We start from the raw sequence: 10,967 nt of genomic DNA, 5'->3' as shown, positions 1-10,967 counted from the left end.
ATATACAATAAATTTGGTGGCGAAAAAATCTATTTTCCCATTAAACAATCGGTTAAACTGAACCGATGAAATATTATGTTAAATTTGTTGAGTCCTATAATAATACTTATATTTTAAAATTCATATTTTATTATTATTTTAGATTATTATAAATAAAATATATTTTTATAGACAATAACAACGTCTAGTTGGATTTGATTTTCTTAATATAATTTTTATTTATAATATATATTAATTATCTTTAGTAATGCTTTTGCGGAATTGGAAATGCTATAAAACATCTATTTAGAAACAGTTATGGGTCTGTTTAAATTGTTGCAAAAAACAATTACAATTATAATATAATAAACAAATTGAAATCTAATTAATAAAATCGATGTTCATTTACGACATATGGAGCAAATATACCGGTGTTGGGTCTGGTTTATCCATCTACTTCATTGGGCCCAACGTTTAGTTACTAAATAAAGTTGCCTCATACAATCGGGCCCAATTTCGGAGAGAAGACCTTTTCATTCAATTCATTTAGAATTTTCAATTATTATATTACATCGACCTTTCATATCGAATAAAATTTTTTTGGGGTTTTCTCATAAATACCTAAGTCTAAAATTGTTTTTGCAAAAATACTACATCTTTTTTAACTATTTTGCAAAAATACCAAACTTTTGAAAATATTTGCAAAAATACTGTATGCAATCCGTTGCAACCACATGCAACCATACTTGCAACTAGATGCAACCATATTTGCAACCCTTGCGGGGCCAATTAACTGAAGCATCTGATTGCATCTAGTTGCAGACCGTATTTTTGCAAATATTTTCTAAAAATTTAGTATTTTTGCAAATTTTTTTAAAAGATAGTAAAATCGCAAAGAAACTTATAAAAACGGGTATTTTTGATAATTTCCCAAAAATTTATTGCCTGTATCCTATCTCTCATCCCATCTATAATTCTTTTTAATCATCATGTGAATTGGTTTAAACAACTTGTTCAGATTTAAATATATAAAATTGAACTTGTGGAACTCTTATTTCAATAAAAAAATAATTGTTTCCTTTTAGTATAACAAAGTATTTTAAAAATATCTAATTCATTAAACAAATCAGTTATTTTTTCTAATATATTTAACTATTTTACTGATTACTTATTAAAAGTCTTTACTAAAAATTCTCGATAAATTTTAAACTGGCAGATCAATGTTAACTAATCTTTTTTCAAATAACAATCACTAACTTTACAAGAGCATCTTATATAAGAGCATCTATATGATGCTCCTAAATTATTATTAAACAATAATATAGAATGTAACTCTTATTTACTTAATATATTGAAACATGACAACTTCGATATTAATTCTTTATTCATATTTTATATATTGATTTTATATAAATAAGAAAGAAAGGTTAACTAAAAAAAAGAAGATTAGAGGAAAATTAATAATATATTCATAAATAAAAGATTAAGAATTGCTAAATATTTTTTATAAGAGACTAAAAAAATTATTAGAGCACTAATTCTTGATTTATTTTTTAAATTTATATTTAAAAACTGGTTTAAAGAGGCTCGAAGATCCCCTGAGTTCCTTTGCTAGGATTATGCACGATGCAATTTTTATATTAATTTTTAAATCTCACTAACATCCGTGATCTACCAACAAAAATATTAATTAATAAAGCTCAGTATTCAAAATCCCATGTGCTATGTATGTAGTACTCCCTCTGATTTTTTTTGATTTTTTTTTTGTCAGAGTACTCCTTCCGATTCTAATTACTTTTCTCGTTTGAAATATCAGCATCGTTCATAATATGAGATAAATTACTAATTTACGTCTAATCTATAAAATAAAATATAGTCATTAGTAATCTTGTTGGATTCGTATTTATAAATACTTTAATACGGTGAAGGTTTTATATTTATTAAATATAAAATCAAAGAGATTAATGATCAAAAATATGTATTGACAAACGTGATAAAAATAAATGAAAAAAGTATTTTGGGAAGAGGGAATACTCATTTTTCATAAATAATTTGTGTGTGGGTGTGTAATATATAAGGTGTCAAATCAGTTTGCAGTATATATAAAATAGTACTCCCTCCGTCTATACATCGGGGGACGGGGACCGGCACAGACTTTAATGCTCTTGCAAAGTGTAGTTGTGCAATTTATTTTTAAAATTTTTTTTTTCTGAATTAAAGTTTGGATGTTATATTTTTATACAGAAAAAGAAAATCTTAAAAATAAGCTACGGAATTATACTTAGTATTGAAATATGTGTCGAAGAGTTAAAAAGAAACATATAGAATTAAATGAGACAGAGAGAGTACTTGATATAAAAAAAGAAATTATTCAGTAGGAAGAGATGCCAAATATGTCGTAAATGAGCAGGTGACTGAAGAGGGTGAAGTAACATGTGCTTGGGCAGATGAGGTATTATGAAAGACACCCCACTCTGTACTCTCTGTTCTTGCTCCTCCTCATGCTCCTCAACACCTACACTCCTATTATTATTTCTGCCCTACTTTGATCTGGATAGTCCACCTCAATTTAGGACAACTAATTAACACACCTTCATTTTTCACTAATTTTATGCCAACTCCTAGCTAAATTTCGTAATTTTAGATAACATTATCCACAAGTACAACTTTCTCTAAGTCCCTGGTCTCGAAAAATTTTCTACATCCGGATAAAATCTGCGTATATTTGACCTTCCACCTCGTAGTCGATGAAATTTTTTAACAACCCAGATATAATTGTTGCACATATTCCATCTCAGAAATACTTCTGAGTCTTGTTCATCATTTTGAAATACTTTCGAGTCTTATTCATCTATAGTCAAAAGTATTTTTTTAATTACGATGACAATAATAGTAAAGGAGTTGAGGGTGATGTAGCTCTAGCCCTTCTCTTTAGTATACATGTATATCTTGATGTTCACTAAAGTAAAAGCCCCTCCAAACATACATGTAACTGCCTATTCTCTCTAGCCTTTCGGTGCTCCATCCAATTCAATCACTATTCCCTCTTTTTCTCTCTTTATCCGTCTTTTCCTCATAACTTGTCCACAATGTCAAAAAAAACACCCAAGTTTACTGCCTCAAACTATACATATACAGCCACAGGACCAAGATCATGTACAAGAAACATCATGTACCCCAAATGGCATCTTGCAATTTCACTCTACCTTAGCTTTACAAGCAAAAGCTGACCCTCATTCTCACTACATAATTACTACCATTAGGTATCACTTTAACTCCTCTTTTTGACTTAGAAATCTTACCAACATTATCAAATCTTTGTGTTGCCAATAGTGAACCTGTATAAATAAAACTGCCCCAGAGCAAGCTTAATTAATTAGCAGTGTTGGGGCTTGAGAGTTGAGAAGATATGGCTGTTGATGTATGCTCAGAGATTTCAAGTCCAAGAATTTCGTTTTCTTATGATCTCAATCAAACGGATAGAGAGTGTCGTCGCTGCGGATCTGATAAGTTATTAGTAGACGTGGAATTCACCGCGGATTTTGATTTCTGCATTAGCAACAATAGCTTCCTGCAAGAAACCTCATCGGCTGATGAGCTTTTCTCTGATGGCAAGATCCTTCCAACTGAAATCAAGAAAGCAGAGACGAGTAAGAAAGCAACTCATCTGTCTGAGCCTGTTTTAATCCAACGTCAAGCTTCTGGGACGAGAAATAGTAAAGCTTTGAACGTAAACGAGGATACAAACTGCAAGAAGCTGAAGGAGTTTCTATACGAAGAAGAGAAGCCAGCTGCATCCAAATCATTTTGGCAGTTCAAGCGAAGCACGAGTCTGAATTGTGACAGTGGTAGGAGTAAGGGATTCATTCGGTCATTACAGACACTTGCGCGAAGCCATTCAACTGGTTCAGCTGCAGCTGCAAAACAGACTGTGACACCAAAGGTTACTATTCAAAGACAACATTCACGAAAGCAGCCTACAGTTTCAACTAATAATCAGACTCTTCCGACATTTAGCGGATATCATCAGATGTATAATTCATCGGGAAAGCCCCCGTCGTTGAAGAACTGCAGATCTTACAGTACTGGAGTTAAATTTAACCCTGTTCTAAACATTCCACCAGCTTATGTGTCCAAGGGGACTGCAAATTTGTTTGGGTTTAGTTCATTTTTTTGTAGTGGCAAGTCCAAAAAGAAAAAGAAGTGATTCAAAAGTAAAACCCTACAGTTAAAGATACATGTATATTATGTACATAGATAATAATATTTCTTCATTTTGAATCTGAAGCTTATCAAAGTTTTATCAAAGTTTATACTGAATACTGATACAGATGGAGTTGAACTGTTATTTACTCGAGAATCCTGAATAAGATTTTTTTTTTTTAAATTTTCTGGGCATTGCCGCATTGGATGCAAAAACGTTAACATCAACGTGTCGAATGTTTAGGGGACAGGAAATAAAGGGATCCATCTCTCCTGATACACATTCACTGCTCTTTTCCTCTTTCAATTTTTCTTGCAGCTGCATCTGTTCATCTGCAACATCCAAATCTCCTTCAGACTACCTTTGTCCAATTTAATGTATCAAATTTCAGGTGCTAAATAGTTTTTGCTTCTATCTAATTTAAAACCAGATGATCTACAAACCAGAAAAGGTATGTGTATAGATTCTGATTCTTGCAACCTTAGCAAGATTAAGCAGTCAGAGTGCTCAAGGAGTTTCGCTCGATTGCACTCATTCAGTTGTCAGTTCTCTGGATTGCTAACCTAATGCTGACATCTGAGTAAGAAACCCACTAAAAGTGCATCCACTGGGAGAGTTGTACAAGTTCGGTGCATTAGCTACTAGTATAATTTATTACTATAATGAATGTCCTCTGTTTATGATAAGATGCTTTACTCTATTTACATTACTCAATCATCATTTGGAGAGAGTTTATTGTTTCGCACGTGAGCATTGGAATCCTGATAACTACCTCTACCTGTTGTATCTGCATACATTTCCAAAATTATTGTGGATTTCAAAAGATAAATTTGTCTAGCATCTATTAATAGTTCAGAAATTATATTTCCCAAATTAAAATATACTACTGTAGTATCTAGGACTGCAGCACTAAAACCAGAGAACTGAGACTGCCCATTTAGGCTACCTAGGGCTGGTAGTGGCCAAGGATTATGGCCACGCGGATGGACCACGTGCGGACGATCAATGGGCCAAGCTCACTCATTTGGACCCTAAGTACGTTTCTAACCAAACGTGTGAAGAAAACAACCTAGCTTATAAAGGGCCAACCACCTATTGAAGAATTACCACCTCAAAAGTTGGTACAGAAAATAGCAACATCCTAATAACTATAACGGACCAATAGCAAACAATATTACAACCACAACTGTTTGGAATAAAAAAGGACCTGCTGCATAGCCAACTCTCTATAAAGCTCAAACTCAAGAATGAGTCATCTGCAAGAAATAAAGGGGATGCCAAAGTCAATTCCCAGCAGCTTCTGTTTCATATTTTATCAAATATGCCACTTTGCTACTTCCTATAGATAACAAATTGTTAGGCTGGTCAAGGCCTGGGATTTCCCTCTACTTTCTGTATCAACAGTTAAAATCCAAATGGAACCCCATATATTCAGCACTCTTAGGCAAATCCTCTGATGCTGGAAAACGAGACAGAAGGAAATGAAAATTACCTAGTCACCTACATAGAGCAGCAGTTCCAATCTGACTGATAATATATCGACCACGCCTTAATGGAACATGACACGAATAAGTAGGAGCGCGGAAGTGCAAGCTCAATATTTACAACTCAGGCTTCGAAATAGAAAACTTAACAGGTAAATTGCAGGCTATTACTCAACCACTGTATCACTGTTTATAAATTTCGAAATATCATCAGAATGCAACAACAAGAGCTTGAACTTGTAGCAAACAGTTGCACATAGATTATGAGCTTAAACTCTTCTAAAATTATAAAGAAACAAATGTGCCAATGGCCAGTGTAATGCCGCATGTAAGATTCCAACAGTAACATCTTTCATAAAGACTCAAATTGATACAAAGATTTCAAACAGAAACTTTCATAAAGGCTCATCCTATTTATGACTAATATATGCATATGCACAGGCAAGCATTAGCAACCCAAGGAAAAGAATAAACGTTATAATAGACAGTAACAGAACAAGAACAATGTTGAAGAAACAACAAAGAAAGCAGTAACATATATATTTAGCACCTGCCATTTTAGCAAAGAACACAAATGAAACTGGTACCATGACATATTTAGATAACTGAAGGTAATAAAATTACTATGAAACCATCCTTTCAGATATAATATCTATGAATAAAAATATCATTTTCATTACGCATTCCATTATATTAATGGAACTTCATCAACTCTGCTCAACCATATTTGTCAACCTAAATTAGTTCAATTATAGTAACTTTCTCAGAACTTAGTGCAGGTCTTATTAAATAAAACTGAACAAGCAACAATTACTAAAGTAGACTACTTAAACAAAGCTTAGATACTTAAAGATTAATCAGACTGTTACCAAAAAGAGCACTTCCCTTTATCAAACCAACTATTTTATTATTGATACCGAAACATAATATCAACAAGTTTATTGTTCAATAAGCCAAAATATTAACAGATTATAATGAACAAAATTTCATAGCAGAGTCATCATACACAGCACTGGATGAAACAAGTAGTTGCTCAACACTTTGATCAAATCCGCGAATTCTTGAATTTACAAAGGTCGTCGGGTGTTCCAGTACTGAATAATGATCAGTTTTAGTCAGCAGAAAGAAAACAGCTTCAAACAAGAACAAACAACACCATCACCTACTCCCATTACTACTGCAATTCATAAATTCAATTTCCTGGCATCAGTCCAATGATCACAGGATATTACCGAAACATTACATTCAAACAATGATTAAAAGATGTGGTTACGAACTAATCACCTTACCACTGTTTACACAGCATCAGGAACTTTGTATAAATCGGCATTGATTTCAGTCATCCACAATCCTGGAAAGAGTGTCTGCAAATCCAATACAACAGTAAATTAGTTAACATACATTAAGATAGACACGCACGCCCACACACACACAATTGAAACTATATATGAATGTTGACTTACATCCAAATCCTTTTGAATGTATTTAGGGCGTTTCTTAGGCCTCCGAGGCAACCGATGACCAGTCATCACCATAAAATCATCAGCAATTTCTCGACGTGTGAGCGATACCGAGAACTTAGCCCTATCTCGCTTCTCACCGCTCGATGATTCTCCGACGACACCTCCAACTACACTCCCTCGCAAAAACCTCGCCGATTTATTCGCCTCCGTTCTCACCGGCGACGAATTAGGTTTCCGCTCACCGCCGTTATCCCCAACCGGCGGCTCTTTACACGCAGCTCTCCGAGTCCTCAAATTCCATGGCGTATCCTTCGGCGCCTCCAATCCGTCTCTAATCAAAGCATTTTTCATCTTAAACGCCGCCGTCTTGAGATCAACCATCAGCTTCTCCCTCACCGCCTCGATTCCATCATCATCTCGCTTCGCTTTCTTACTCGATCCTCGCCGTTCAAACTCCGGCTCTCTCAACCGCCCGATCGGATTTTCGCCACTCCTCCGATGATTATAACTCGTCGGCGACGACTCATTCACCTTCATACACCTCATTAGCTTCCTATTCCCCCACTGTAACCACGGCATGTTGAAATTGTGTAGCGGCGGCTTCGATTTCTCCGGCGCCGATGACGTCATCCCGTAACTCTCGTCGCTTTCACACGCAATTGATCGCTACTCACTTCGCTTCGTAATCGCCGGCGTTCAATTCACCGGAAATCGAAAAAGATAGAGATATTGAGAGAGTTGTATCTATTTTTCTTATTTTTCTTTTGTGTTGGTGTGAGAATGTATGTATAGGTAATGTAGATGTATGTATAATGGCCGGGAATGTTGAGTTTTTATATGAGAGGGGGGCGCTAAAATGCGCGGTGTGCTTTCTTCAAGGGATTAATTATATCCACGGTTAAAACAGAGATGTCTTGATTGATGCAATTTCCACCGTTGGATTAAACTTTCACTGAATTATATTGTAACTGCTTCATCTCGACCGTCTGTTTTTCACCTTTCAAAAATTTTGCTAATTGAATACTTTCTCGGTTTGAAATACAGGTTGTTCGACGCTTTTCACGTATTTCTAAGTGTTTTGACAGCATGTTAAAAATTATTATTTTTGAATTTTTTTTCTAAATAAAATATATAACACATATTTTTATTAAAAAAAGAAAATTTTAAATATAATGATTTTTAGCATGCGGTCAAAGCACTTAGAAATGCGTGTAAAAAAGTTAAGCGACATATATTTTCAAAGAAAATTATGTATTTTCGTTTATATACTTCTGAAGTGATCTTATTCAGATACCACGATAAGGGAAAGTAGTTTATATTGGAACATTATTATCAAAGTGTAAAAACCCGTATACGGTATGGGTTTTTATTTTAAATCATATTCTAAATTTTTCATTTATTTTATTCAATAATTTTAAATTTTTATATAATTATTCTTTTTATTTTTAAAATATATTAATTCATCCATTTATATATTTTTATAATTCATCCATTTTATATTTTTATGATTGCAAAAAATAACTGACATTACATGTGAAATTATTGACAAAATCTGTAAAGCGGTTAGACATAAAAATCATGATCGTGTTCAATATAAAAAAATAAAACTCATATTAATGATTACATCCACACATATTCTATTTCTATTCGAGTGTCTACTATCCGTTAATTTAAGATTTGAAAATGGGCATATAATGCATAACGTTTTATGGTTGAATAATGAATTCATTTTTAAGTTAAAGGAGAATTTTAAAATGAAATTAATGACAAGTATAACACTTAGGGGTGATAAAAAACCGCACAAACCGCCCGCAACGCACTAAACCGCACCACAAAATGCGGTTTTTAATTTTTGTGGTGCGGTTGCGGTTTGAATTTTTCACAAACCACGCGGTGTGGTGCGGATTGCGGTTTTAGTTTTTTAGAATGCGGTTCAAACTGCACTACCGCAATAGTAATATATATTATAAAAATAATATTTATATTTATATTTATTTATGTATATGTTATAATTATCTATTACTCTCACCCCATTAAAACACAGGCCAGCACGCAACACTTAACAATCACTGATGCAATGTTATTCTGGATTAGCAAAGAAAAGTAGTACCTTTTTTGAGTGGTTCTGTATATGTCTATGACCAAAAAATGCACTGATGCGGTGTTGTTTAAGACTTTAATCAGTATGTTGTTTTAAAACTTCAAGTATGTTTCCGAATGATTAATTCAATTTAAGTATTGTTGATTATAGCATAATCTATTAAATTTTTGTAATATTTCTGATAAAAATTTTTGATTCAAATTCAGAGATAATTAGTTATTTTTATCACATGTGAAAACTGCAGTGAACCGCACCGCACCACACCGCATCGCATTTTCGTGGTGTGGTTTATGCGGTTTTAAAATTTCGTGGTGTGGTTGCGGTTTGTGATTTTGATAAAACCGCATATGCGGTTTGGTTTGCAGTTTTAGCAAAATACCGCACCGCCCGCACCGCGATCACCCCTAATAACACTCATGTTTTTTTTAGCACTGAGGTTCAAATTGTTGGAGTTAAATATGTATACCCAAGGATAAGGATCATTTTATGCGACAAATTACAATAAAATTTTATATCGAAAGCGTACCTAATTTTGTACTCGTAAATATTAACCGGTTTCTGGGATTTGATTTTCCAGCGACTTGATTCGCCTCTAGCCGTATGTCTCTCAAACTGATGAGAATAGAAAAATAAAGGTTGGAACAACATCAAGGACCAAAACCCTATAGTGTTCTTTATATAGCAGCCCTATCAATCCCTATTAACCCTAATAAGACTTACTATTATGTATTAAACATTACAAAACCCGTACTGAATAAGATGTTTTAAGAACTCTTTATTTTAGACCACTTTATTAGCACAATAAATAGAATAACATAATAAATGTAATTATATTTAATTTGTATGCCCATATAATATTATTAGACTATTAAATCTAATCTAGCAATCTCTCGCTTGGACTACAAACTATACCAAAAAATATATATATTTAATAACCAAAGGTGCACACAAAATTGTTTATTCTTGAATACATCTTCTTTAGTCGATCTGGTCCATCTCACATAACAGCATGAAATCAAAGCGACTTTCGTCACATTATCATAACTGGGAACCGTATTCATTTATGCATCAGGAGATCATCACAACGAAGCGACAAGGAACAATGTAGTTTTCGGAAACTGATGGCCGCATCAGAAACTGATGGAACCACAACAATAAGCGGATACTTGATCAGTATTGAGTACTATCAGTATCTGGGGATTGAGTTTGAGAAGGAAAGAAAGAAGATTGATACGGTATAGCTTATTTATAGAGATATACTTCTGGTTGAGTAAATCAAGTTAGTAATTGTAGAAGATGTGTAGTATATAAACACAGATAATTAGGTCTTACGAAAATATGAGTAAGTAGCACAACACGAGTAATATTTTGTGTAACCTAGCAGCTCTTGAGAACGTTGTTTTTCTTGAAAGAGTATTGTAACAGTTCTTATATCAATCAATAAGAGCTGAGTTGATTTGAATCCTGTTGGTTGTTAATTTTAGCTTATTTGGCATTCGATTGAACAATAAATAAAATTCCGCTTAAGTCTATTGATCAAATCAAGGCCTAACAAGTGGTATTAGAGCAGGTTGGTTATCACTATCAGTAAAGATCGAATCATGTCAACAATAAAAAAGGAATCACTCGAAATTCTTGTCCTTAACAAAGCTGATTATCCGACCTGGAATGTCAAGATGATATTGTATCTCGAAGCCGCAGATCCTGACTTCATCGACAGGAATTTTGATGGTCCT

General features: G+C 33.7%; 2 protein-coding genes across 5 annotated transcripts; one reads left to right on the top strand and one right to left on the bottom strand.

Moving 5' to 3' along the window:
* The first annotated feature begins 3,237 nt into the window (after positions 1-3,237).
* LOC108195293 (uncharacterized) lies at positions 3,238-4,280 on the top strand. The gene has a single exon (XM_017362249.2). It carries the CDS (start codon positions 3,389-3,391, stop codon positions 4,184-4,186), a length of 798 nt encoding a protein of 265 aa, XP_017217738.1. The 5' UTR covers positions 3,238-3,388; the 3' UTR covers positions 4,187-4,280.
* Positions 4,281-6,553: 2,273 nt separating this feature from the next.
* On the bottom strand, positions 6,554-7,937 carry LOC108194003 (uncharacterized). Of its 4 annotated transcripts, none has more exons than XM_017360883.2 (3): positions 7,131-7,937; positions 6,952-7,031; positions 6,554-6,841 (listed from the first exon to the last, which is right to left on the bottom strand). In XM_017360883.2, exons 1-2 carry the CDS (start codon positions 7,758-7,760, stop codon positions 6,963-6,965), a joined length of 699 nt encoding a protein of 232 aa, XP_017216372.1. In that variant the 5' UTR covers positions 7,761-7,937; the 3' UTR covers positions 6,554-6,841; positions 6,952-6,962. The 4 variants fall into 4 exon arrangements, with proteins under 4 accessions (XP_017216372.1, XP_017216370.1, XP_017216373.1 ...); XM_017360881.2 differs by having other exon boundaries at positions 6,554-6,844; positions 6,957-7,031; XM_017360884.2 differs by having other exon boundaries at positions 6,957-7,031.
* Positions 7,938-10,967: the final 3,030 nt, after the last annotated feature.

Source organism: Daucus carota, chromosome 7, assembly GCF_001625215.2.
Source record: "Daucus carota subsp. sativus chromosome 7, DH1 v3.0, whole genome shotgun sequence".
Lineage (NCBI taxonomy): Eukaryota > Viridiplantae > Streptophyta > Magnoliopsida > Apiales > Apiaceae > Daucus > Daucus carota.
Note: the sequence above shows the minus strand (reverse complement) of the source record. Positions and strands in the feature narration are given on the sequence as shown.

What these genes read in the sequence shown, in the direction of transcription:
- LOC108194003 (XM_017360883.2), bottom strand. Translation starts at nt 7,760, where the DNA reads ATGACGTCATCGGCGCCGGAGAAATCGAAGCCGCCGCTACACAATTTC. An exon ending in ACATTCAAAAGGATTTGGAT is followed by an intron (nt 7,032 to 7,130) that starts GTAAGTCAACAT and finishes TTGGATTTGCAG; the next exon opens with ACACTCTTTCCAGGATTGTG.
- LOC108195293 (XM_017362249.2), top strand. Translation starts at nt 3,389, where the DNA reads ATGGCTGTTGATGTATGCTCAGAGATTTCAAGTCCAAGAATTTCGTTT.